This window comes from Scatophagus argus, chromosome 8, assembly GCF_020382885.2.
Source record: "Scatophagus argus isolate fScaArg1 chromosome 8, fScaArg1.pri, whole genome shotgun sequence".
Lineage (NCBI taxonomy): Eukaryota > Metazoa > Chordata > Actinopteri > Scatophagidae > Scatophagus > Scatophagus argus.
This window is the reverse complement of record NC_058500.1, coordinates 12,239,999-12,266,976: the sequence shown is the minus strand read 5'-3', so window position 1 is coordinate 12,266,976 and position 26,978 is coordinate 12,239,999. Positions and strand designations below refer to the sequence as shown.

Sequence of the window (26,978 nt, the reverse complement as noted above, 5' to 3'; positions counted from 1 at the left end):
GGAACGTTTAGAGACCTTATATTCACAGACTTTACCATGCACACAAAGTAAAATATAAAGTGTACATCTCTACAGATGGCAGGATAGGGACAATAGTTTATTTGTACAAAACCAACATTACAACTTACAAACGTTACGACTTAAGTGCAACGTACAAGAATGAAATGCAGTGTCGCATGTGAAAGAAGATGGTTTCAAAAAAGTGTCTGGTGAACTGGTTTCAGAACTGTTTAATTCATTGGACATGTTTTAAAACACAGTTAAAATGAAGGCCATTGGTTGTTCATTCATTCATCACAGTCCTTGGTACTCAGACTAAAACAAATGTCTATCTCAAGCCAATCATATATCTCAGTTGATACAATGAGGTTGTTTGTTATAATTTGTGACATTACAATGTCATCAATATTTGAACACAACCTCAAATTAGAGATAGACAAGTGGTGCACATCTTACAAGTTGTGATTTTGATCACAAATCATTTCCCAGTCTTTCAATTTCATCAAGAAAGAAGTCCATATCTGTTTGACAAACCAACGGAGAGAAAACAACCACGCGGAAAAAGTTGACCTTGTTTCCCAAAGGTTGGTAGCCCACCATCATAGTGCCCTGTTTCATCATGCGTTCCTTGATGACTGGAGCTACCTATTAACAAGAAAAGGAAAAAGAACACAGAGTCATAGAGACTCTTAGATCCAGACATGTCGTACAGAAGTGATGAATACTTGAGGGTGGTGGCCACCATGTTTTTCAGAAAAGCATGCAAATTACAAATCATTAAGAGTTTGAATCTTAGTGCCTAATGTGTGTGTGTGTGCAACAGCAGGAAGGAATTAAAAATCTTAATCATATAATCTTACTTTTGCCAGTCTGTCCTGGTAATCTGCATCTCCTTCCTTTCCCCTCATACTAGGTGGTATGAACCAGAAGCACACATTCACAAACTCCGGCTGTCCGTGGATACAAATACAGACAAGTATCCAAAAATCAAGCAGGGAAAAAGAACTGAACTTTCGTAGTATGTCTAGACATTTATAAGATCAGACAAGATAAGATAAGAAAACCTTTATTTGTCCCACAAAGGGAAATTGCAGCGTTACATCAGCAGGGTACAAAAACAGCACTAGAATAAGAGTTACAGGTAAAAAAAAAATATATATATTTTTTTTTACTAACCTCACGTAAAAGATGAAACCCTTCTCTTTTCTTCATCTGCTCCACCAGATACCTGCAGGAGAGCTGAGTTTTCACTTTCTGTTTTTCCTTGAATCACAACACACCAAAAACTGTTCTTTAAAAACCTAACCATGTCACTGTTATTTCAATTTTGTAGATAATATCCTAGCTGTTCAGACAGGACTCAGAGGGAAGCAAAGATGTTCTTTCTTCCTTAATTCTTATATTCAGAAAAGTCTGTATGTAAATAGCTAACTCACTGATAAATGAGTAGGTTCTCTGATGTGCAATAACTTTTAAGTTACAACTGTCATCCTTATTTACCTCACAAGGATAAAAGCTCTGTCTATACGTTCTGCCAAGCCGTTAGAGCCAACAGCTTTCCACATCAACCACAACTTCAGACAGTCAACCTTGCGGCCGCACTGCACTGTCTTATCCCCAATGTCCAGATTCACATCATAGAATTTGTCTTGCTGGAACAGGTATGTGGCACTGGCGCTGTGGCACTGCTTCAACAAGTTCTGGAAGTTAATGATTGTCAAAGATTTTAAAAAGTCCAAAACTACTTTCTGAAAAACATAACATTCTGTAGAAACAACAAACAAACTGAGAAGCCAAACCGTGGTATCCTGCAGCAGCAGGGCAGAACACTGCAGGCCAGTCACCAGCATCTTGTGTGGATTCCAGGCTACTGAATTTGCTCTTGTTACACAAAGAGAGAGAGACACACACACATAAAACATATGTCTCATATGTCATATGTCAGCCAGGTTAGATGTTGCCTTCTCAATATTTCTGCCATGCAGATTAATACCTGGAAACCCCTTTCATCAGATATTTGTGTTGCTTGGAAAAGAGCACACTCCCTCCCCAGGCAGCCTGAACAAACGGGACAAAACAAAGGAAATTTTATCAAACACATCAGACCCTTCACAGAACTGAGGCTGGTTGACAGACATGGATTTGTCATCCACAGGACTCACGTCCACGTGCATCCAGAGCTTGTGTTTCTCACAGACGTCAGCTATGCGGTCCAGCGGGTCAAACGCACCCTGCACTGTGGTCCCTGCTGTGCAGCTTACGAGGAAGGGCACTGCATCCTGGTAGAAATGAACTGAAAGTGAACACAGTTTTCTTGCACTCTGCTTTATGGTAAGCAGGATGAACAAAATGCATCGATTTTAATGTAAATGACCCTTAAAGTAGTGAGTTTACCTGACATTTTGCCAATTGTATTTTTTCATCAAGGTCCTCTGGAATCATACGGCCTCTGAAATACATGAGTAAGTATAGCTAAAGGGCACAAAAAGAGATAGCGAGTTTCTGTTTGTCTGTATAAAATCCTGAGACTCATAAGCAGCAACTAACAATTTTTTTTTCTACTCTTATCTATTTAATTCTTATTCAAAAGTTCAAAATGCAAAGATATAATGTACAATTAAAAGTGAAAAGCTGTAAACCCTCACATTTGATAAGATTGAACCTGTTTTATTTGCATTTTTTGCTTGCTAAATAGCTAATAATTAATTGATTATGACAAATGATTGGATCATTTCTACATCAGCTGTTTGGGCTTTTATAATGAACAATAAATTACCCATCATCCACTTTCACCAAGACTACATTGTCTGTCCCAATGCCCAGAAATGCAGCTCCTTTCTTCACAGAGTAATGGCTCTGGGAAAACATGAGGAATACGTCATACGAGACAATACATAAACTACATGGTGACCCTAAATGAACACCCCGACACGGTTTCAGTCTCGGCAGTGTTATCAGTCCCTCAGACATGCGGTCCTGACCTCTGGAGATGTAAAGATGGTAAGTCGTGGGAGACCCCGCAGCCCCTGACTTTTGACCTCTGGGAAGAGTCGGTAGCGTGCAAGGTTAATGGCGTACATGTTGGATGTAGACCCCCCAGGACAGAAAATACCATCACCCTCTGTCCAGCCGACCAGCTGCCGCATCGCTCTCAAAACTTCAGTCTCCATCAGCACAAACACTGGGGCCACCTCATAGGTGAAGCTGCGGTTGACACACAAGAAGTCTGATCGTTACTGGGCCACTTTTATTTAATCACACATTTATGAAACATTCAGATTTTATGCACAAAATATATGATCATAAATAATATAACCGTGCACTACTCGTTTCATTTGCACTATTCCTTCATTTGCACAATACTGCAATACCACTGTAAATATTGCTGCCATCCCTGTTCACTGTTTATATCTTTTTATTCTGGTTGTTTTTTTATATTTATAGCATTAGGTATTTTGTAGGTTATTGGGCTTATACTGGGACCAGGGAAAGTAATTTCGTTCCACCTCATGTTGCCTCATGCTCCTTGAATCCCTGTTATAGGTTAAGCAGCAGTATACAAGTATTTACGCCAGCTTGTCCAGCAAAAACATGAAAAATCTCTTTACATGTTTATGCAGCACTAATGAGAATAATCCAGTAATATGAAGCAGCTTCCCTGCTCTCCAGTACCTGGGCCATGTCACTGAGACCCCAGTTCCTTTGCTCACCCCCCACCTCCATGCCTTCCTTATGAAACCTTGCTGAACCACACCCATAATGTGTGCAAATAAAGTTGTGTAATTACAGCAGTGCAGCCCATACTGTATGCATGTCATCTTTACTCTTGCCACGTCAACCTATACGGATTCAACTGGTGATGCACAAAATATATATATATTTTTTTTTTCCCTGCTTGCTTCGGGTAACATTAATACTATTTTATGCCGCATCATCCGTACACCAACAGAATGATGAAGGCACAGCAACTACAGACCACTTTGGGTTATGTTTTTCATATTGATCCTGCTTTGCTGCTGTAACACTGATGCTATCACAGCAGATGGAAGACCAATTTCTAAAAACTGATTGGCCTGTTGATATTTATCTCAGATAATATTCAATCCAAATTCACTGAACCTTGTGCTGCTCTGCCATGTTTAACTGCCACCTTCAGCAAGTTTAACCTTTGCTCATTATGCTTTCCTCTGTGTCACATGTCTGCACCCGAGTCCTCTCCTTAGACAGAATACGTCTTCTGCCTAAGTTAAACAAATTATCTTTTCATCGCATTACATTTTACATACTAATTCGTATATTTTCCCGATGCATTTATGTGCATGTGTGATATTGGTTCTTACAGGTTGGCGTTGAGAGCTTCAGTGAGAAATCGTCCAGCCAAGGAATGATAGTCCACCCCGGCGAACTGCTGATTGAAAAAGCGTGGGTGGCCTGGAAGAAACAAGACAGGACTGTTCATGAAAGAACAACCAGTTTACGTTCAAGCGGACCCTTGCAGACTTACTTGTCTTGATGCTGTACTTGGCGACATCTCTGACTCTCTCCAGCAGTCTGTGATGCGGCTCCGCAGTCGGCCTCAGCTCCAGGTCCAGCAGCGCAGCCAACTCCTCCGGCTCTTTCCATTCACACACCTGCAGGGGGGGAAAACGCTGTGAGCTTCGTTCACAACCATCACTGCAGTCTGACACTGTGGTGATTTCAGGCGAAAGACCTTTTGCTTGACGTCTGTGCCCTTGCAGAGCACCTCCTCCACAATTACTTTGAAGGCTTCGTTCAAGAAGTGTTGGCCCTCGGAGTGATCGATAAGAGGCTCATTCAAGTCGCGGAGACCAGCTTCGTTCAGCTGCCCGTGTGCTGTTGTTACAACAGTAAAATGCATCATCGAACACCTCAGGAGTTACGAACAATAATATACACACAGCACAATGTACTTACATGACAAAGGGAACATGTTTGCCATATTCTTTGGAGAAGTCCGTGAAGTCCGAAAATGGCTGCAGAACAAACACCTGTGACTCTAGACTAGTTAATCAGAACTGGAGAGGCCTTTTGGATATCAGGTGAAACGTCTTCGCTTTTCTGCAAAAAACTGAAATCCAATTGCCCCAACTGAGGCTCTTCTACCCTACAGAACAAAGGTACCGCACTGTAGGAGTGGAAATGAGTCAACCTTTGCCCCAGGCTAAGGTGGGTAATGTTTGAAACGACCAGGGGGACGCATCAGAAACTACAGCTGTTTGAAACATTATTTGTCTTTTCAGGGATGAGCATTTACATTCCGTGAGATACATTCTGTGGTATGATGAGTTTATTCAGGGTGAACATTGGAACTGCTTGTCTGCCTCCTTTACCTCCACAGGCAGTCACAGTATCTCAACAGACTGACTAACAGACCGTAACAGAAGGCTTGCGGCACACCAACACGTAGGCTACATTTAATCTAAAATACTACGATATGCAGCTCAATATGTCAGTGGGACTCTTGTGACTGCTAATCTGCACCTTCAATCTTTTTTTTCAGTTTTTTTTTAATAGCATGGCAATAAAAACTGCACTATCATAGAAAGTTGATAAGATTTGAAGAAGAGGCCTCCTGTTCATTGGTGATGACTGTTACTGTGGGGAAATTTCTTAATGTAGTAAAAAGCTTCAAGTGTTTTTGAATTTTCTTTTCCCCCTGATATTGAATGATAACGTCTTTGAGAGAGACACTCATTTCCAGTAAAAATCCTTCAAGGATTTCAGTCTTAGTGGGCAGCAGACGGCGGAGGCCTCAGACAGTCTCCAACAGAAAGTCGATGCTTTCTGGTGGTAGCGCCCAGTCACCCTTACTGAGTAGGGAGTGCAGGTGAGCAGCAGTGGCTTTTCCCCTCTGGCAGGTACACCAGGAGCGCAGCATAGCAAACACCCGTTCCACATGGAGCGAATGGTCCTCTTCAATCTGCTCCAGTTTCACTGAGGGGATGTCCAGTGCCAGTCTGCCAATCTCCCTCCAAGATCTACCAATGACACGAGCCACGGTCATCAGCTGCTTCTCCGTCACTAAGCGAGAGCCTGTGCAATGAGACACAATGAGACACAATGAGACAGAGGCAGACAGAGAAGTTGATGGTCTCTGTGTTTAATGTTTTAAAGGGAACAGCTTTGAGTGTAATGAGACCCACCATTCTTGCAGATCTGTTTGGATGATACGGTCGCTTGTAAATCAGGAACTCCTTTTCTCTTTCTTTCTTTATTGCCTTGTATATAGAGAAAACTTTTATACTTAACATGGCAGTTTAACGGTTTTTCAGTATGAAATTGCAGACAGCGCTAGGCAGACTTTGTTCTACCTGAAGATGCTGTGTTGACTTGCTGATCTTCAATGAAGCGAAGCATTGGGAAGGTTTCCCGCAGGGCCTGGTCCTTCAGTAGTTCCAGCAGACCCTGTGCTGCTTCAGGCCCTCTCTGGATGATATGATCCAGCAGTTCTGTCACCTTCTCACTGGGAATACGGCAGGCTTTCACCTGCTGGTAGCCATGAAGAGACAGCAGACAGCGAGAGTCTGCATGCTGCAAGATAAAGTCGGCATCGCCGCTTAGAATTTCGATTAGCTTGGCCTTCTGGCTTCTGAGTAGCTGGATTTCTGCTGCTGGTTCCTCAGCCATGACTGGATGTCGTTTCAATCAGCTCCTGAGGAAAAATTAAAGTGACAATGATCAAATGTGCAATACCTGCAGAACACTTTTTTAAAAAATATTTTCCATTTAGGTTCTTATGAGGTCATGGTGAACTTCTTTTAGCAATGAAATGTACTGCACTGTCTTACAGGATGCTACCTGTAGGTGTCCTTCCTGTTAGATGTTAATGATCAATAAGGAATACACCACAACCAGAGTAAATAGACATTCTTCAGTTTTGCACTTGCAGTTATCGCAGTTTTTATGGTGGGTGTGTCATAGGCTTTTTAAAACTTCTATTCACTGTCAAAGTACACATTAATGTCTTCATGAGATATACTGTGTGTATCTACAGCAGGTGGGAGGTCTTGATTGTGATACTACATGAAGGCTCCGCTCAGTAGCTTTGATGTTAAAGAAGGGTATTATTGTTTACTTAGGTTTAAATGTAGACAGTGTTAAACTGCTGCAAGTCAGCAAATGTCCAACGTGCAAGTAGTTAAGAAACAACATTCCAAGGATAAGCTAAACATAAAAAGGTTCTGTATGTTTGTTATTTTTAATTACGATTTTTCACATAATGGAGCATGACAACAGTATTACTGTGTGAATGTCTGGACTTCCTGGTGTTGTGCCGCACTCAAAATGCACAGTATGTGTTCGGGTCGAGCTCCAGATGCTTCTCTCACAGACTGCAGCTGGCTTCACGGAGCACACTAAACGTATCCTCATGGGACCCTTACCAATTACTTAACGCGCTTAAACAAAAACAGGTTTTTTCCAGACAGACGGAAAACATTTCTTCTGTTTACATTATTCGGATCGCAGACATCCCTACTTCTGTTCTGCCGCTTCTTTTTCTTCTTCACTACAGTCTGGCATATTTGTTACCGCCCAAGTTTTGTTTCTGTGTGCTGCCATCAAGTGGGGGGATGACTTAACTGCAGCAATCTGTCATGGCCGCGAGGATTTAGTGACATCTGGTGGAATTTATTACACATTGCACCCATCAGTGGGAACAGAGAGGGTTTATTTAAGGAAAAAAAAACCCATTAAGATAGGATAATATAATATGGAAGATAAGCACAGAAAAAAAAGCTGAGAGGTAAGAAACTACGGAGATGAAATAACTACTTGAATTAAACAAAGATCAGATGCAAATACTTGTCCAAAAGAAATCCAGTAGAACAACTCTGATAGCAATGATGCGTGAACTATATGCAGTATACAGTACAAAGGAAATAGGTATTAATAATAACATCTTATTTTATATCTATCTTATTTCCTGGTAGTTGTAATGCTGTTTCAGTGACATGAACTCACATCTCTTAACTCTTACTGTTTTGTTTATTATTTATTATTACCTCTGATCATGTGTTTGGTTGTGTGTGTGTGTGTGTGTGTGTGTATGGTATGTATCTGTATGAATGTTCCTGACTGTATGTTCAGGTATTTTACCGACTGCTCTGTTTTATTTTGCCACTGAGTGTACTCACCTAATTTAAACCGTGAACTAAATGGCTTCTCTGCCCGGGCCCACCTTCTCCAATCAAGATGCTCAAACAGCAATGTTTTGTTTTTCATACTGTGGAAGTGGAAAGCTGCAAACACGGAAATAAATGTTTGATTGTTTTGTATGAGCAGAACAAGATTTGCAACATGAATTAGATACAAATATGAATACAAATGGAAAATTTGTGTGTGTTATTGAGTGTGCCAAACACATATAGTGTATCGTGTCAGCGAAAAGGCCTCTGACGGACAACAATTATCAGCGACCACCGGTCACACTTCTGCTTAGCCTGTTTACTTGGCGTCAGCTCTGGGAAATGACAAATCAATATCTTATTCCTGGACAGATATTTGCTTTGTGTGAGAGGAAAAGCCTCCAGAGCCCATTTCATCCACACACACAGTATACACTCTGAGTCACTGTGTATATTAGCTGTCTGAATAAATCCAGTTTTCTCTCTGCCCACAGTGGGTGGAAAGAGAAGTGTGAACCATCATTTATTCTTATTTATTCTTACCACCCAGGAGAGCCTGCTGTGTAACAGAGGAGCGCACACTTCATCCACCTTTATGTACATCTAATGACTTTATTATGCCATAAATTTGCATTATGTTCAGACTTGATCTTGGGTAGATTCATTGTGAAGAATTACACCGAGCCGAAATGCTGTTATCTACTGATGTGAAGAGCTGAAAAAAATATACACATGTTGACACTCCGGGCAGCTTTCAACTGCAAATGCTCTATAATGTGTCTGTGAAATGTGCACTTAGTCATCTTGCATTATGTCACTGCAACACAAGTGGAGCATATTCTGTACGGAATATGAAAATGAACTTACTTTGCCGCTGATCAAGCATGATCCCACTCATACCCTTGTGCTTTTCAGGCTCCATCACGCCCTCTGTCAAGTGGTAAACTCCATTTGTATGTGCATGCTAGTGCCGGATGGTGTAATAGCTCGGACGCTCCACAGTGCTGATGGAGAATAATGCAGTTTTCTTATGAGTGGCTCGGGCTCCATTCTACAGACCTGGAACCTGCACCTGGAAAATTGGAATTTTCTCGATGTGTGTGTGTGTGTGTGTGTTTATTAATGCATATATATACAGTTCAAAAGTGAACCAGTGCAGCAGCTTATACACTCCAAGCTTTAACAGATGAATTAGATATACATGTAAAGCAACAGACAAGGGTAAACGTTCTCTCAGACAGTCTGACAGTCACTCTGAACCACAAGGGACAAAAGGAGAGGTCTACATTTGAATGGATCAAACACTGCTTTGGATGCGCACAATACAAGAGAAGGGACTTTTATGTGTATACAAAGGCACAAACATGCACATAAACAGAAGTCCTTTACAAGCTGTGGTAAAATCTGTGATAAAAGAGACATGTCTCCTTTGAATAAGCATCCACTTACAGATAGAAAACTCCTTTGTTACAATTTCCTTGAAACTAGACTTGAACCAACATTTGTAATGATTTTGCATGAAAAAACTCCACTCTCAGAGCTACTATTACTTTACGTGATGAAATAGGTTTCACCGTAAAGATTTTGTATGAGTGCACTCTGGTATAGGAGCTACTTTATTTTTTTTCCCCTTGTTGAATGTGCAGTGTGTGTTTGCTGTAGCTGACAGTAGTTTCAGTTGGGCCCGGGCTGCTTACAGGAGCCTTTGAGATGTGACACCCCCTCCCCTTTCAGGGTGGATGGAGCTGCAGCGAGGGGACAGTCATGCATTTGAGTGACTTTGACATGTCTGTTTGTTTAACATGCATTATATATGAAAGACCAGAGTGAGAGAGGAAACAGCATGTGAGCAGGGCAGCAGAACAGAGAGACGGAGAAAGTGAGAGACACCAATGAAGAGACAGACGCTGGGAAGACAATGAGACAGAGGGAAAGCAGCTATTTACAGTAGAGTGGACACATGCTGTAAGATGGAAAGCTTCAGTTTCCTGCAGGAAGAGCAATGAGCAAAGTGCATAAAAATAAGATTTCCTCTGAGAGGAAATGACAATGTAATATTGTATAACAAAAGGCTGACCGTCTGTTATCATTCAGCTTGTCATATGTGCTGATCAGCCACAGCATTAAAACCACTGACAGGTCAAGTGAATAACATTAATCGTCCGTTTGCAACGCAGTGTTCTGTGGGGAAACATTGGGTCCTGGCTATCATGTGGATGTTTTGTTGGCCCAGCATCCGGTGACCACAAAATACCCCCAGAGGTGGTCAGAGCTGTTTTGTCAGCACAACGGGGACCTACAAGCAGGTGGTTTTAATGTTGTGGTTGATTGGTGTACATGCTTTCATATGAAATATATATGAAGCTGTTGTTCATTATAGGAAAGTTTGTGAAGGACTTATTGAGCCCATAATAGAATTGACGCATCCATTAACGCTGATAGAAGTGTAAATAATTTAAATGTGCGTGCCTGTGCTCCTCAGCACCCCTACTTTAGAGAGTACACTGAAGAATAGCAAACACAAAGGCATTTTCCTTCCTTTAAGCCTAATGAATGGAAAAGACAGTTAGTCTGACTGACAGAGCAGACACTTTCTCGGACTGCATTAAAGCCATGGAGGAACTGCAGGAGAAAAATAAACGAGTGCTGGAAGATGAGAATCTGTGTGTGTGTGTGTGCGTACGTGTGTTTGTGTGTTTCTATGGGTGTTTTGATGAGTGTCATCACAGCTGAAGTCACTGGACACAGGGAGAGGCAGGTGTCAGCATGTCATACATACTATAATTCAATGGCAGTCACCAGTCGGTGCTCTGTCAAGTCAGTTTTACTCATTTGACCCATAAACACAAATTTGCCTCCAGGGGACTTTACAATCTGTACAGTACACGACACCCAGGACTCATCGAGTCACGTCCGTGGACTGGGGGAATTCTGCATCATGACATTCAAAGGAAAAGTGAGTGAGAGAAAGAGCAACTTGATGTGTGTGTGTGTACTGCAGTGTGAGTCGACCTCTAGAGGGAGCTCTTATCAAACTAAAGTATCATTTGTATGCCGTCAGCTGGATCCTTCACTCAGCTCTTCATTTAAGCATACTTTTTTAAAAAAATAATTTCATCCATTAAGCTCAGACCTATCTCAACCCAACAACATCCCTGTTGTTGGGATGAGGGACACAAAATCCCTCTGGCAAAAAGAGGGGGAGCCAGTTTTCTGAGCTCCTGAAAGAAACCCAGCGGCAAAATGGAGCAATGCTCTGCTGGCTTTGAGGATTGGTGTGGACTCTCCTAAACCCAGTGACCTCTGTGTACGTGGTGGAGTGAATCCGTAATGATTTCTGCTTACATCACTCCTAACCTATTTATCCAAGCCAGGGCCACTGTTATCCACTGTGACACTGACTGAACATCAACTAACATCTGCTAATGCATTATAGGGTCCTTGCGGATTGCAGCAGCATGAATAACAATGACAACACCAGACTGGTTTAAACCTAATGGGAAAAACTGGCTCACAGGATTGTTTGCCCATTTAAGTTTGTCTCATTAAAGTTACAAAATATGAATGTCTTGCTGATCAGTTATGAGTGGGGATTTGCAGATCTGTCTGCTGTCACTGTATTGCCCACAGTCATCGTATGTTGCTAATGCAATGCTACTTGCTGATGCCCAAGGAAATACACTATATAGACAAAAGTACTGGGATGGGTGGGCTTGGCTCCTTACTTGCAGTGAAGGGAAATCTTAATGCTTCAGCATACCAAGACATTTTGGACAATGCTATGCTTCCAACTTTGTGTCTGCAGTTTGGGGAAGGCCCTTCTCTATTCCAGCATGACAGTGCACAAAGCAAAGTCCCTAAAGATAAGGTTGGACGAGTTTGGTGTGGAAGAATTTGACTGGCCCGCACAGAGTCCTGATCTCACCACCATCCAGCACCTTTAGGATGAACTGGAATGGAGATTGTGAGCCAGGCCTTTTTGTCCGACATTGGTGCCTGATCTCACAAATGCTGTATTCCATGAATGGACAAAAATTCCCACAGAAACAAAATCTTGTGGAAAGCCTTCCCAGAAGAGTGGAAGCTGTTAAAGCTGCAAAGCTGTCTACATATTTAAAATGTGATGTGCATTAAAGTCCCTGTTGGTGCAATGGTGAGGTAACCCAGTACTGTTGTCCTTATAGTGTTGCTCAATAGTTCTCAAAATGGGACAAACCACTTGAGTATTGCATGTTTGTATTATCTATTTATGCTTGCTGATTAGTTTAAATGTGTCAACATCAGTGAAAACATTGTGCTGTTTTTGTGGGTGCGTGTACTTCTTGCTGGCCTTATCTGCATGCTATTCAGCTTGCTTGTTACCAACAGTTTGAGTTAGTTACAAAGGATTACAACAAATAAAAATCAATTTTTGTAGTTTTACACTACATACACATACTTATATTAATTGGTAATACTTTTGGGGCACCAATAAAGGCATGCTGGAGTAGAAATTTTATTTTGTAGATTTCATGTTACAGAAAATATAAAGTAATCATTACTGAACCGACTGCTTGCATTGCTTTCAATATTTTCTCTTGTTCCATCTAGAGAAGACCAATAGTTTCAAGGCCTAAATTATCCTCGGTGTTCATCATCAGGTGAAAGAATCCCATGAACTTTATTGATCTGATCAATACAGGAAAACAGTGCTGTTTGTGACAAAATCAAATCCTATGCTTTTAGTCTGTTTACTGTCGTAAAAATTAAACAACTGAGTAAATTGTATTTCATTCCTTCCATTCAGCCCCCCAACAGCCACCATTATGTGCAGACACTCATTTCTGTTGCACTTACTTTATCCAAATAACCCCATTATTGCTGGAAAACAACAAATTCTGACTGCATCAAAGAATTCCACTGAACATGTGCTGAATATGTTTCTTCCTTACGCTTTTCAATGTATCCTGCTCTAGATAAGCTAATTAAAGCACTAGGAGATGAACTAGTCTTGTGACTTCCAGTGATTTATGCTCGTGAGAGAGTGTGTGTGCGCGTGTGCTTTAAGTGTGAAAGTGTGGTGGTGTCTGTGTCTCTGTGATTTTAAACGTTTGTGACAGCCGTCACTCTCTCCTGCTGTGTTTCCTCTGCATATTGGTGTGAATATGTGTATTTATGCCTGGGTGTATGGGTGTGTGTATATAAACTGGTGGTAGTCCAGATATGGCAGTCATTCACATTTGAGTGTTGCATCACTCCCCAGCAGGAGGAAGTCTCCTCAAAAATAAAAGCTTTGCTTTGAAAGCTTTGAATAAAGTGATGAAAACAGAGAGCTGTAATATATTAATTCTCATCAAATATGTTCAAGATTTAGTTCATCATTATCTCCATTTTTCTATTGGGAATGTCCTTACTTTAGTTTTTGAACAATACTGATTTTTCTTTTTACCCAGGTCTTCATCTCCACTTTAGGTTGTCAGAATTTATTCAGTGGTGAACTCTCTGACATAAGTGTCATTGCAGATGCACGTCAGTCATGTCGAGTGGACCATAGTCATAATGAGTCCTTGTCTGAGTGAGTCTGTTTTCTGAGCTCAGTGCAGGGTGGCTCCCTGCTTTCCAGTCAGCTCATGCTTGGGAATGGTGCAGCAACATGAGCGATATAGACAATGAGTGAATGAACGAGTGACCAAGCAGTTACATGAATGAAAAATGTATGTATCACGGTGATACTGACCTTTGGAACAAATTGAACAAAAAGGTTTCCTCTGCCTGTGTGTGCATGTGTTTTTCTCTGTATCCACATCCATACGTCTTTATCTTACTGAAAAACTGTATCCCAACAGAGCTGCACGCTATAACCAGACAATCACTTAGTGTTTGGCTGTGGCCCGCTACCCACACATTGCACGATTCCTCCCTTGACCACGGGAATGAAGTGTTATGCAATGTGTGGCCTACCTCAGGTCATTAACATGCCCTCACTCAGCAAAACTGGCACATCTGCGAGTGCTGATCAGCCTGACTCTGTGGTTGGTGGAGGGATGATAACTACACGCTAATTAAAAAGCCATTCATTGGAGTGAAAGGCCAATTAAAGGCCTAATATTTGATAAGGCTCTCAGTTCACTCAGCAGTAAGTCCACCTGGGAAGTATTTATTAAATGTTAATGGAGACTGTAATTAATATCCATGGCAGATTAGTGTGCAACTGAATATCATTCATATTCACAGAGAGAGGGAGGGAGACAGGAGGAGAGAGTGAGAGAAGGAACAAGTACAAATGGGAGACAGATATGTAACTCAGCATTTTGCTCTGGCAGGCTGCCCTGAACATGAGATGATCTTATACAGCTTTGTCATCAATCCAGAGCCTTGTTGTCATGGAGCACAGCTTTTACAGACTGCAGAAAATCATAGGTGAAATCTTGTGATTCCTTGTGACTTTTCACATTTTCCAAATATAGCCACCAGTTAGATCGTGATAATTGGGTGCTTGTGTCTCTGTATACTGATGTTCACACTGATAGGCCATGTGAGTAGAGCTCATGTATGTGTGTATTTGTAAATATGCTTTGTGTATGTGTGCGGTCATTTCTGAAATCATAGTACATTCTAGATTATAATATTACTATACTACTGTGCATGCAGAGACTACAGTGTAATTTTTCTGTCATATTGGACAGAAAATGTCCTTTTAGCAGGTTGTACTTGGGAAACAAGTTGATTAAAAGAATTTTGAGGCTTTAATTTTTCAGAGACTATCACCCATCATATGTTGTTCACTCCTTAGTCACCACTGGCGTCTAGCCTCTGTCCAGGAGATATTTCTGTACAGCTTATGGTGTTATAAACCCATAAAATGAAGATGTCAGGATGGGGTCTAATGGGTCTAAGACTCTTCTTAATCTCTTAAATGTTTCCTATTGTGCACAGTAAGTCAAATAAATTAATTTAGTCACTCTTGAAGTGTCTCTTTCAATTTAATTTCTCCTGATTGGAGGGTCATCGCATATAATACAAAATGGAACTATGGAACTGTAGATAACGTACCTGTTAGAATGACTTTCCTGTTGATCAGGCCTCTTGCTCCCTTTTTCCTTTTACAAATAGCATTTCTTGTTACTGCTGCTGCTGAGTTATTGTCTGGCTGTGATGATGGTTTCCTTCAGATTCTTCTCATCGTGATCAGCTGTTTTGCTTTTGCCTTTTGACCTTGTTTATATCCCCTGCACAAGCCATTAGGAACTATGTAGTGTGTCTTCATTACTGATGGCTGCTCTATTGGCCAAGACTAACAGACATGGTCACGGCGGAGGGACATGCCAATAGCACTAGATATGTTAAAGCTAATGATCTATGTGATGGGTGGCAGGATTAAGGCTATAGCTAAAGGTTGAGGTTAGAGTTACCATTCAACACTGGCAAATAGGGATAGATATCGATAGTGTTTAATGACTCCTAGGCACAGCAAACTGTCAGGTGGCCAGGGTCAGCTGTTTACCAGCCGCAAAAAGGAGGTAAGCCGATAATAAAGTGACCACATGAACGTTCCACACAGGCACTTTCATCTAATCTGGCTGTTAATCTATTTGCAATCTGTGTACGATTTTGACATGGCTCACATGTGTGCAGTACTTATCTGCAGTACTCGGTAGTTATTTTGATTTCCAAAAGTAGATATTTTGCTAACTTGTAACCTGTTCCAAAAACAAAATCAGGTGTCAGAAACCAACTATGTTAGTGACAAAGTGACTGAATCTGAAATATCCACTCAAACCAAGACCTGTTTGTGTGTGTGTGTGTCAGCATCTCGTGAGGATGATGTCGACAGGGTACACTGTGTGAGGCGAGAACTAACATTCATACTATGAATAATACACATGCCTCAACCTGTGTTATTTAAAAGTTCCATTAATAATAAAAATGCTGATCATGAGCTTTGCACCAGGGCACGTTCATTTTAGTTGCACACACTGTGCTCTTCGGACTAGAGCATACACACATGCATGTATTTGTACATGTCTGCATTCAAACAGATTGGTGTTTGTAGTTGCAATCAGAGAGATTCAAGATGGCATTGTTTTATTTCACCAAATTAGAAGACAGTTTGCCTTTTATATGTTAGTGCCATCTACTGTGAGTCTGTATGCAACAGATTCAGCAGCAGCAAACCTACATGTGAGGAGAGTCACAGGACCCCATAGTAAATTGTTATTGTTTAAATAATAGACGTGTGTGTGTGTGTGTGTGTGTGTGTGTGGTGTGCAAAAAGCAGGAATGTTTACGTGGATGTGTGTGTGTGGTTTTTATTGGTCAATAAAATACTCAGGTCTGAGCTGGAATGTAAATTTATTGTTTTTGTGGTCAGTTATGTGCATGACTTGTGTGTGTGTGTGCGTGTGTGAGGCAGTACTAAGGCTACAATATCCAGTAAATCAGAGAGATGTGGCAGACAAAGCACTATGTTAAAACTTCGCTGTAGAGCAGCTACAGAGCTAAGATGGATGGACGGGGGTGGGGGGGGCTATTAAAGGATATAAAGTAGGAAAGAGAGGGAGGGTGAATGAGAGGAAATCAGCAGGAAACGGCTGTTGAACGGTGCTCAGATCAATACTAATAACCACACACAGAGAATGACTTCCTCTCATCCCTAATAACTCAGACAGAAGAAGATAGGAGGGGAGAGAAGGGAGCACAAGTCGAGGAGAGAGAAGTGAGAACGTGGAGGCTGTTAGGGGAGAGGCAGAGGAAGGAATAATGAACATGAAGTTCAAATTTGTCTGTTTTGCAATCTCTGCTGGTCTCTTGCTTCCTCATTCTCTTTCTTTCTGTTTAATAAGAGGGCAGGGTGAACAGACGGCCATGTTTGAGGTGCCACTTTATCACTGTGGAAACGCGGTGCCACCCATTTCTTCCCCCTGCAGCCCTCGCTGAGCTCACAGAGCTGCAGTCATATTTGGAAGATTAGAGAAGTGCGTGTGTGTGTGTGTGTATCTGTGTGTATCTGCGCATGTGGAGTGTTAGAGTGCCATACAATTTGTGGTGAATTAGATTGTTCTAAAAGCATCTCTCAATAAGAGGCTAGTGAATGCGTTTGCCCTAATGGCCTGCCATTTTATATTTCTTTAATGAAGTTACGGAAGAGGGGAAAATGGTCAACCCCACCGTGGACTTCCAAACCCACACGCACACGCACAGTACTCTCCATTTTCATTCAGAGTGCTGACATTAACCTCAGCTAATTCTGTGTGTCAGAGAGGAACTGATGCTGCATAGCGCACACAGGGAGAACACGGTTTTGTGTGTTTCTGACCGTGCGATTTTGTACGTGTGTACGTATCTATACACAGCCAAACTTACCAACACTGTAATGGGCCACAGCATAATAATGTGATCCCATCTTACCCTAGAACGACAATCCCATTTCGAGCATGCTTCAACACCTTGCTTAAACTCCAACATATTCACGCGTGGATGAGTTGAAACTTCCCCATGAGAAAGTGTGTATGAGAGACAGACGGGCAGAATAAATTATATACTTATCAGATGTCCGATGACAAAACTATGCACACATAACGATACTTTAATGTCACACATTGCCTGACAAGTGGAACAGTGAATCCACTTTCTTCTTTTTGGTGCCAAATATGAGAATCAGAGGCAATAGATCTGTCCACAGCACTTGCCTTTCCCAGCATTTTGCATGGTTGTGTGAAGAACCTCTTTAGATCGTTGCTAACATAGTGAGTGTATGTGTATGTGTGTGGCAGACGGCTCACTGTCTGCTGCTACATACATAGAGCCAAATTTTAGGACAGAGCTTTCATAAGCTGGTCATTATGGTAGAACTCAGGAGCAGATGCCGCACTAAAGCCCTGCCTGAAATTTGCTGCCTGCAATCACCACCAGGACATATTGTCTGTAATATTTTTCATGCATTACTTTGGTATATAATGACCCTTGGGTATGGAAAAGCAAAAGAGATTATATGAATTTGCACTTAAAAAGCAATATGTTGCAATTAATGCAAGTAGTGTCTGTAGTAGTGTCTATTTTCCAGGCAATCTGCTCAAAAAGGCAACTTGTACTCGTCAACTGAACCTGAAACTGAATGAAAAGTTTAGATGCCTTGAAGATTTTACTCACAAAATTTTAAACACAGACTTGAATGACTTTGGACCGTGTTTTTACGATATACAACTTTGAAAATCTGCAACAAAAAGAGGCGTGCTTACTCGGACCATCCCAGGCGTAGGTATTCATGTGGAAATAAACTATCTCTCCAGCACAGAAACAGAAAAGCACCTGAACTATATGATTTAATGTAGCTTGAACAAGGCTGACTTCTCCCAGGTTAGTAATGAAGAAAGTGATCAACCAGAACAAGGCATATGAGAATTCCCTATTGAATTATTCTGATGAATGATATTATTCTGAACATCTCTGTGACACACATTTAGTTGTCATCAGTGAAACCCTCTATAAGATATGTGCTAATCAATAGTCTACCCTTACCTATAGATTTTCTCCAGGGCTATCTTCAGGTGGTGCTATAGCTTATCAAACAACAATGATACATATCACTATCGACCCATCCTAATCAATAATTCACTTCTAAGACCTAGGCCATACCTGCATATTTTACAGCCCCTAATGGCCATATCTATCTGTCTATTCCTGACATTTCTGTCCCTGCATCTTTCTCTGATATTGACTTAGCCAGAACTAAGGTATAGTTGGTATTGAGTAGAACAATGTCTGGGAAAAATGCTATCGACTTGGACAGTAGGTATTCATCAAAGTCAATCCCACTGATAATGAAAGTTCTTCACTGAATATCACAAGACACATATGAACACACGCTTATCAACAAATATACCGAATGAAGATGGCATGAGGAGAAATTAGATCAAGATTAAGATTTTTTTATTTGTCACACACACAGTCATACACAGTACAATGTGCAATGAAATTCTCTTTGTCACTGCTACCAAAAAATAGCTAAGTGAAAATGAGTAAAATGATGGTGATATGATAAAAAATGCATTTATGGTGAAGTGTCAGTGAATATATGGATGTTTTGAATGAGTCAAGGTCTTGGTGTTGTAGGGTGTCATTATGCTTAAGCTTAAGTTCATTAAGTGTATTTTAAGTGGTCATGGTCACACCAGTTGGCATCACCAGTTCTGTTGTACAGGTGTAATGTTGATGTGTCATGATTGTTGATGTTGTTTTAGAGTATAACTTGAAACAGAAATATATATTTTAGGAGCTTAAAAAAAACATATGATATATTCACCGATATTCATGTTCTAACCATAACTAGATAACTTAGATATTAGATAAGCATCCCTTAAGACACGTGGACAAACAATGTAACGATCTCACTTTTGCTAAACTGCCTCATTCATATATTCTGAATTTCTGTACTGAAGTGCCTTGTCACACCGGCAGACATACTTAGACATATTTGATGCTCAAGCAATTTATCAGTTGTAGCCTAATGACAGCAAATGATTTCTGTGTATGAGTGTAAATACATAAATTGATCTAAAGGTCGCAGGAGGTTTGCTGTCATTACACATCGTGAAGTAAGATCACCTTTTAAACTTTGCTAGGTTGATACGCCGTTTAAACATTGAAGATGCAGTTTAAACAATGGAGGTTATACTGTGACAGCTTCACAGACTAAAGGTCACCCTATGTAAAGAGTCACGTGCAGTGCTGTTATCTTTGCGGTGATCTGTTAATAGACAAGACATAGTGGATGAAAACCTTTTCTGAGTAATTTTACATTTTAATTAAACACATATGGATTCCAACTCAAACTCATGAGCAAAGGAGGTTCATCATTGCATGACAGGTGCAAGCAACATATCAGTAAAGACATCCAAATATCATGTATGTTATTGCCAGTGCTCCATAAAAAAGAATAAACACTAAACCACGATTACAAAGTTGTAGACTAAATTGGTGGTGGTGCACCTTAACGTTTGTCGTCATTAAATGGTACAGAAGAAGAGTGAGTTCTTCTTCTTCTTCTTCTTCTTCTTCTTCTCCTGTTCGTTTGGTGAGCTAGCTCTAAAATCGTGGTGGCAATACTGAAATAAACAAACAAATAAAAAAAAAGTTTTCGACAAGAAATTCCCGTGGGAAAATGAGACTTTTCGAGACGAGGAGACACAACTAAATGAAAGTAAGTCTGCATCATAGGACGAATCAAAATATTGATCGAATATCTGTTACAAATTTGGTCGTGTTGCAGTGCTGGCAAATTAGTTGTTTATGCTAACATACAGCGTTAACTGCTAGCTTAATAACGTGTCGAGGAAAACTAAATCTTATTAGCAGTAACGTTTCCCAGCTTCAAAAAGATTAAAAGCACTGACTATGGTTGAAATACGTTTGCATTTGAGAGGGATGGCTGTCAATTCTTGGCCTGTTTTTCATTAAGGGCTACAACGCCATGAACCTAAGGAGTAAGACTACAACACTACAAACTGTAAGTGAAAGTCATTGTTTGATTCGCGTTATTTTGTTTGTGTTGTCTTGCTGGACTTGTGCTGCAGTGATTGTTGTCACCTGTTGAGTGTGTGTCGCTGGAAGTTGATATTGTGGTGAGACCTTGGCCACAGTTGCTTCACTGCTGTGTTTTCATATGAGCATCACACTTGCAAATGAACGTGTGATCAAATCTATGGCTTTTTACAGCGTTTTTGGTTTTTTTTTTGAACAAATCTACTGTAAATGTCGACCTTCATGCTTGTGACATTGTCTGTGTGAAAGATTTGTATAACCCAATATTTTTAAACACAATGGAGTTTATTCGTGGAAGTATGGAAGCAATTCCAGTACATAGGATATACAGCGCAGGATAGAATTTCGCATTACAGTTTTAGATTGAGTTTTAGTTGAACTATTCACATTTGGGGTTTGGTCACATTAGATTTATAAGGTTTTATAAGGAGTCTTTGAAACATTATGGCACTGTATGCAGTGTATGTATTTTTTTCATTCTGGTGTGACTAAACCTCAACAAATAAGTTGCTGTACTGTTGAGTGAGCTATGTACTGGTCATTAGGAAACCCCATGGTCATCGGAGTTTGTTATAGATCATTTTCTTGGTAGACTTGACTTGTCATAGCATGAAAAGCATAGGTTTCACGAACGACATTATGATGGTTCAGTTTCAGTAATCTTCCCAGTGAACCAAGTCAGGAGGGCACTGAAACTGGCCAACCTAAACAGATCAGTCATCAGTCGTTATTACCACTTCTTAGGACAAATGAAAACATTTCCCTTGAAAAAGGTAAATGTGGAAAAAATGTTTTTGTTAGCATCAAGCTTTATGATAAATAAATTTGGTTGTGTTTCACTTTTAATGTGACAGTAAAAGTCTATTTAATTTAATTTTCAGAAGATTTTGGTAGTGCTAGAAATGATGTGAAAAGTCAACAGGGTTGAATGCTTTTGTAATTCACTTTATGTTGTTTCCAAACCAAACAGAAGATAGAGCTGAATGATTTAGGCTGGTGTTTATGTGTGTGAGCGCATGTCCTCTCACTCATGTGTGAAGTGGGTGTGAACATGGGAACTAATGGTGACTTATTAACATCATAATTCAGCCAGGCAGGACAACTAATCACTGAGACCTCCGATAGACCAGCCATGGGGGGTGATGGATGAAGCCTCTGTGTGTGTATGTTTGTGTATGTGTGTGTGCTGGTGTGTCTGTGCACCTGCATGTGTGTTGCTGTATGCTTTAGTGATAGATGAGTTGTGCAGGGGCCCTTTCACACTGAGATGTCTCCTAATCAGTCTTAATGATTAGACTCCATTGATGAGGTGCATTGATGAGAATGGTATTGTGGCTGTAGGGCGTGGCAACAAAACTCTCAGCAAACAGGAAATACACCCAACCTATATCCTGTCTACTTGAGGATTTGAAAAACAGATATTTAAGACTTAATAGCATGACTCTGCCTGCCTGTGTGTGTGTACGTGTGTGTGTGCGTGTGTGTGTGCATGTGTGTTTTTGCATGTGTGCTACTCACATCTGTGGTTTTGTATGTGTTTGGTATGCTGTCTTATTTGGGGAGCTGGGATGAGGCTATTTGTCACAAGAAACTCTATAGAGAGGAGTGTGTGGACGTCCCCTCCTCTATCTTCTCCTTCTCTGTCTGTGTGTCTATCCATCTCTTGGCCTCCTCCCTCAGCGATGCCACTCATCCATCTCTGGCCCAGTCAGAGCTGTTTATGCTCATTTAGCTCCAACTGAGGTTCAGGCAGGGTAGACTTTGAGGTATTTATAGGCAGCAGGAGAATAAGAGAATAAATGGGAAACAAGAGAATAAAACAAGAAATCTTTGCTGACATCATTTGGGCTGTTTTTTTGCTTTAACAGAATGTCATGAAACAGGCAAAAACAACAGGTTAATGTTGAAGTCAAATGCCATAGCTGCAGATTGCCAAGAATGAGATTCCCATGATGGCTTCTGCGCTCTTAAGCTTGATGTTATTGGAACCAATGTAAGCAATGAAATTACATGGCAGAGATAATTTAGTACAAGTCTGATAGGAGTTATTTTTAATATGGTCATTTCCCCACCCTTCCTCTGTCTCTCTTCGTCCCTTAGCAAGAAGTGAGGGCCAGCGGAACAGAGGAAGAGACAAACTGAATTAGTGTTCTTTTCATCATCCGTGACCAGCGAGCCGTCCGATAACCCTGATCTCATTATGGACGCTAATTGTAAAGTTCTCCCTCCTCTCATCCTCCCTTCCTTTCCACACACACATTTAGGACTAAAGGACCATCTCAGTGACAGGAAGCCTCTCTTCTCTATCTTTCTCTCTCTCTCTTTCTGTTTCTGAGTGTTTACTTCCTGCCTGCTGATGGCACAGACATCAGGAAGATGTCTGATATCCACTTTTAGCATATAATCATTTTGAGCATGGGCAGCAACATGAGAGATTTATGGTCTGCTGAATGCAGTCTGGCAAATCTTGCAGCTTTCACATTTCAGCCTCTCAGCTGTCTATTTCCCCAAACAGTCTCTATCCTGCCCTCATCCCATCTTCTCTTTCCACTCATTCTTGCAGTCACTGAGTTGATGTTCTGTATGTATGTGGGTACTTGCATGCGCAACCATTTATTTATGCTGTATTTTTACCAGGTACGTTCTTCAGGACTAAATTCCCCGACATTTAAACGGACAGTCTGAACTAGTCTATAAGTAAGATAACACTAAGGAAACGTTGAGCATAATTTGTTTTATAAGGTTAAAAGTTATCAAAAAGCTATTTAAAATTGTCCATCACATTTTTCACAAACAGTGTAGACACAACAGTTAACTTGTGTTCTTAACATTGGTGACAGTGGCGTGTTGTTTAGAAAGCAACCTTTGATGAGGAAGACATGACATTTTAGTGCAGATTGTGGGCATATATAATTTAAATGTGCACTGTAGTGATGGGCCACTAAAAGGGCTAGTGTTCTGGTCTGACTTCTTCTTCTTGCCTTTGTTGGAATTTTTTTTGCTCACCGTTGTTCTTCAGCGTGTCTCCCCTCAGTGAAAGTTGGTAGCTACTCTGTAAGCAACCCAAAGCACAAAGACGATGCCTATGGAACAAGTGTGGTGGAGCACACTTACTCAAAAATGGCTCCTACATCTACATTAACAGAATAATAATCCAAAATAATCCCTAATTTTTACTTCATCAGTATGTGTCTGAAGTCCATCTAAGAAGAGGAAAATATTCAGATTTCCCCTGGTTTTTCTTTGTAATACATTTTTAAAAATGTAAACAACGCATCTGGTGTCCGTGGTTCAACTGCCCGAAGCCTTAAATATGGGACAAAGGAGCATCAGCCGTGTTTTGATTATTGGTTTCCTCTATGTTCCTGCGGTGAGTAATGACCACGACTTTTAATGGGGTCTTACCAGTGTCCTGCTATTAATTAAAGCTTGATTGGAAGAATAAATTAATCTAGCTGTGGTCTGCCCGATCAATAACCCATATGAGGGCTCCATTAAGCACCAAGGGCTGAGCGCTCTGCATGTGATATGTGTGTGTAAAAGGAGTTAGGGGAGTCAAATGGGCCTCTTAGATTGCTAGTGATTTTCACCCCTATTAATCATAACAACCTCATCAAGTCATGGAAGGTGTGTGCATGGATGTGTGTACGTACTCATGTGTTCCATGCAGCAGTATTTTGTTTTTATTTTATTGTTAATTTTATTAAAATGATTTTGGATTTCTTCATGTAGACAATGAACAGATGATATTTCACACACTTAGGGCATGGGAATCTGACATTTTTCACTTGAATCACTAAAAAAAATAGCATTTTCACATAAAGGTCTCTCAAATAAACTGCTAATCCAGAGTCAATTTTAATATGTAGGCCCAACTCTGGGAAAACAGTTCTGCTGAGGAGTGTGATAAAGGTGGCAAATAGCAGTGCTGATTTCTCAAAAACAGCTTGAAAACCTAACATGAAACATGTCAATACAGACCTGTGAAGTAGAGTTTCTGAAGAAAATTGTGCTGCTGTAAGCCTACTGGAATATTTCAATGTCCCAGACAAATGGGAGAAATTACTATCTATCACCTTTAATACAATTCAGGTTGTGCTTATGTTGATATCGTGTGCGTGTGCTTGCTCGTGTGCATGTATGTGTGCGTGCGTGCGTCTGTGTTTTTGTTCGTGTTCTGTTCAGATACTGAACTCATCATTCACCAGAGACTCCAGTTCTTCCCCTCTAGTCTGTTCTTGTTTCCCTCTTCTCTCTGTATGTTCATGAACACCCTCCAGCCAGCATTCAAGAAGGACGAAGACAGACTAATTACAGTACAAGCTCAGTGCTGCAGACAGGATGAGAAACAAGAGTGAAGATAAATTAACATTTTACTCCCTGAAGTTTGAGAAGTGAATTCTGAACTCTCCTCCCGTTGGTAAATATGAATCCGGTTGTTTATTCCTTCAGAAGCCATAGCCTAGCCAGGGCTCTGCCCCTCCACTCATCTCGATCCTCCTCATACGTCACTCTGCAAAGCATGCAAAACACATGCAGCTTTTTCTCTCAGGCCGATTTTCAGATTGCGTGAATACACTTAACATTGACTTGGCATATAATCATGGCGCTTCATGTTTGGCGTGAACACAAGGAATTGCTGCCACCAGACATTATGAAGTTTCAAATATGGCAGCAACATCGATGTATTATCCAGCAGCTTATATCTACAGCTAACACTGACATTTCGAGGATGTTGGCATACTGTCTTTAGCATGACTAATCTACATGTGCCATGACTATAGATTCTTTGTCTTGTTGACCTGAAGGTGGTGCTAGATGAAAGGTCAGGGGATCCCCAAAATCATCATCATCATTAAATTTATCAGCATGCTTTGTTTTTCAATCAAGTATTATCTGTTCAAAATTTGATGGCATTCTGCCCTGTAGTTTAGAGCTAAATCATTGTCTCAAACAGTGGTTCCAAGTCAATTAAAGGTCAAAAAGATCAGCAACTTTTGTTTGTTTATTCTCCCTTCATAAATCGATATCATTCATCTTTATTTCAATCCCTATTTTTCTTGTGGTCACTAGTGTCCCCCTGCAGTGCCTTTGGCCTAAAGCAAGGTCGTGAACCAACAAAAGACCAACCAGTATCACCATACCTGGTGAGAGCATGGCTGAAACTGGATAATTCCACACTTTATGTACAGGAGGGCAGGTAAGCATAATGGATAAGCTATGAAAATATTTGATATGTGAACAGAGACAACGTTAAAGTTAGATTCAGACAGTCTTTTGTATCATTTCATGCATTTTGAGAAGCTTCAAGGCTGGAATCAACGAGGCCTAAATGACTCACAGATTTCCAGTTTCTGCCTGACTAAGCAATGAATTTTCATTCAGCTTTAATACAGAGTGTTAGATCCTTTTGAAAGAAACTGATGTTTTCTGTGGCTGAGATTTATTCCATATGCCCCTTGTCTTTCTTGACTTCTATTTCACCTGCATTGTAAATCATTCTAAGCTGATTAAACTCAAATGGAAGCTCACCTGTTGTTGTAACAATATGATGAGAGCAAATGTATTGTGGTTTTTTTTTTTCCACATTCAGAAAAGTAGGGTCTCTGGGAAGTAGGCTTACCAGCAGAGTCTAAAATTGCCACCTGCCAAATTCTTAATCTGGTTTGATTTGCCCTTTGACGAGCAAATCTCACACGGTTATCCGTGGCACTGGCAGGTAAATGTTTTTAGCAAAATAGTCATGTAACAAAAAGTCTGAAAGTTTGTCTGAAGGCAGCTGGACTTGCTTGAGGTTCTTGGAGATGTTTCACCTCTTATCTGAGAAGCTTCTTCAGTTTTGACTGGCTGGAGGGGAGTCCTGGGTGTTTATCCAATGTGTGGATAAATACATGTGACATAGAATGACCTGGGTGACTGAGAACATTCACAGACATAACAAAAAGTCTCTCGTGTGTTTTGGTGTAATTGAGGACTCACTGCTGGAGTTGGACAGGGTCTTCGTGGTGCATTCAGTTGCACCTTGTTCTTGATATTCAGTCAAGATCTTGAATTGAATTGGCATTCAAGTGCTGTGCTAGTATCAAATTGTAAGATAAGCATATTGTCCTTGGCCTAATTTTTAACGGGGTTTTTAAAATTACACTTATAGTGGCGCGGCTCATAATGGTTGGAGAGCTCATCAATAACATCTGTTGCTTAAGCCGGCAGCAGGCCCCCATCCAAAAAGGAAACAATGCGTGCCACGGGCCCTAACAACAACCCCTCACAGTTTCCTGATTTAAATAAAGAAGTCCCTCTCTCTCCATTCTC

General features: G+C 40.7%; 2 protein-coding genes and 1 long non-coding RNA gene across 7 annotated transcripts; 1 reads left to right on the top strand and 2 right to left on the bottom strand.

The window, feature by feature from the left end:
* Positions 1-84: 84 nt before the first annotated feature.
* csad (cysteine sulfinic acid decarboxylase) lies at positions 85-5,311 on the bottom strand. 3 transcript variants are annotated; one of them, XM_046396514.1, is made up of 14 exons: positions 4,936-5,310; positions 4,712-4,854; positions 4,505-4,631; positions 4,341-4,431; positions 2,982-3,204; positions 2,777-2,856; positions 2,395-2,449; positions 2,163-2,279; positions 1,994-2,058; positions 1,800-1,881; positions 1,501-1,700; positions 1,177-1,228; positions 861-950; positions 85-645 (listed from the first exon to the last, which is right to left on the bottom strand). In XM_046396514.1, exons 1-14 carry the CDS (start codon positions 4,958-4,960, stop codon positions 472-474), a joined length of 1,524 nt encoding a protein of 507 aa, XP_046252470.1. In that variant the 5' UTR covers positions 4,961-5,310; the 3' UTR covers positions 85-471. The 3 variants fall into 3 exon arrangements, with proteins under 3 accessions (XP_046252470.1, XP_046252469.1, XP_046252471.1); XM_046396513.1 differs by having other exon boundaries at positions 4,712-5,311; XM_046396515.1 differs by lacking the exon at positions 4,936-5,310 and having other exon boundaries at positions 4,341-4,451; positions 4,712-4,850.
* Positions 5,312-5,386: 75 nt separating this feature from the next.
* Positions 5,387-7,576, bottom strand: zgc:174906 (uncharacterized protein LOC571548 homolog). 3 transcript variants are annotated; one of them, XM_046396520.1, is made up of 4 exons: positions 7,473-7,576; positions 6,333-6,673; positions 6,165-6,239; positions 5,387-6,054 (listed from the first exon to the last, which is right to left on the bottom strand). In XM_046396520.1, exons 2-4 carry the CDS (start codon positions 6,646-6,648, stop codon positions 5,774-5,776), a joined length of 672 nt encoding a protein of 223 aa, XP_046252476.1. In that variant the 5' UTR covers positions 6,649-6,673; positions 7,473-7,576; the 3' UTR covers positions 5,387-5,773. The 3 variants fall into 3 exon arrangements, with proteins under 3 accessions (XP_046252476.1, XP_046252474.1, XP_046252475.1); XM_046396518.1 differs by having other exon boundaries at positions 5,388-6,054; positions 7,264-7,542; XM_046396519.1 differs by having other exon boundaries at positions 5,388-6,054; positions 7,404-7,542.
* A 9,549-nt stretch (positions 7,577-17,125) lies between these two features.
* LOC124063561 lies at positions 17,126-26,698 on the top strand. Its single transcript, XR_006844119.1, has 4 exons — positions 17,126-20,325; positions 20,584-20,631; positions 24,947-25,086; positions 25,740-26,698. It is a non-coding gene; the product is annotated as an uncharacterized LOC124063561 (long non-coding RNA).
* Positions 26,699-26,978: the final 280 nt, after the last annotated feature.

What these genes read in the sequence shown, in the direction of transcription:
- csad (XM_046396513.1), bottom strand. Translation starts at nt 4,882, where the DNA reads ATGATGCATTTTACTGTTGTAACAACAGCACACGGGCAGCTGAACGAA. An exon ending in CAAGTACAGCATCAAGACAA is followed by an intron (nt 4,432 to 4,504) that starts GTAAGTCTGCAA and finishes TGTTTCTTCCAG; the next exon opens with GCCACCCACGCTTTTTCAAT. An exon ending in TTGGTGAAAGTGGATGATGG is followed by an intron (nt 2,450 to 2,776) that starts GTAATTTATTGT and finishes CATGTATTTCAG; the next exon opens with AGGCCGTATGATTCCAGAGG.
- zgc:174906 (XM_046396520.1), bottom strand. Translation starts at nt 6,648, where the DNA reads ATGGCTGAGGAACCAGCAGCAGAAATCCAGCTACTCAGAAGCCAGAAG. An exon ending in AGTCAACACAGCATCTTCAG is followed by an intron (nt 6,240 to 6,332) that starts GTAGAACAAAGT and finishes TCTATATACAAG; the next exon opens with GCAATAAAGAAAGAAAGAGA. An exon ending in CAAACAGATCTGCAAGAATG is followed by an intron (nt 6,055 to 6,164) that starts GTGGGTCTCATT and finishes CTCATTGCACAG; the next exon opens with GCTCTCGCTTAGTGACGGAG.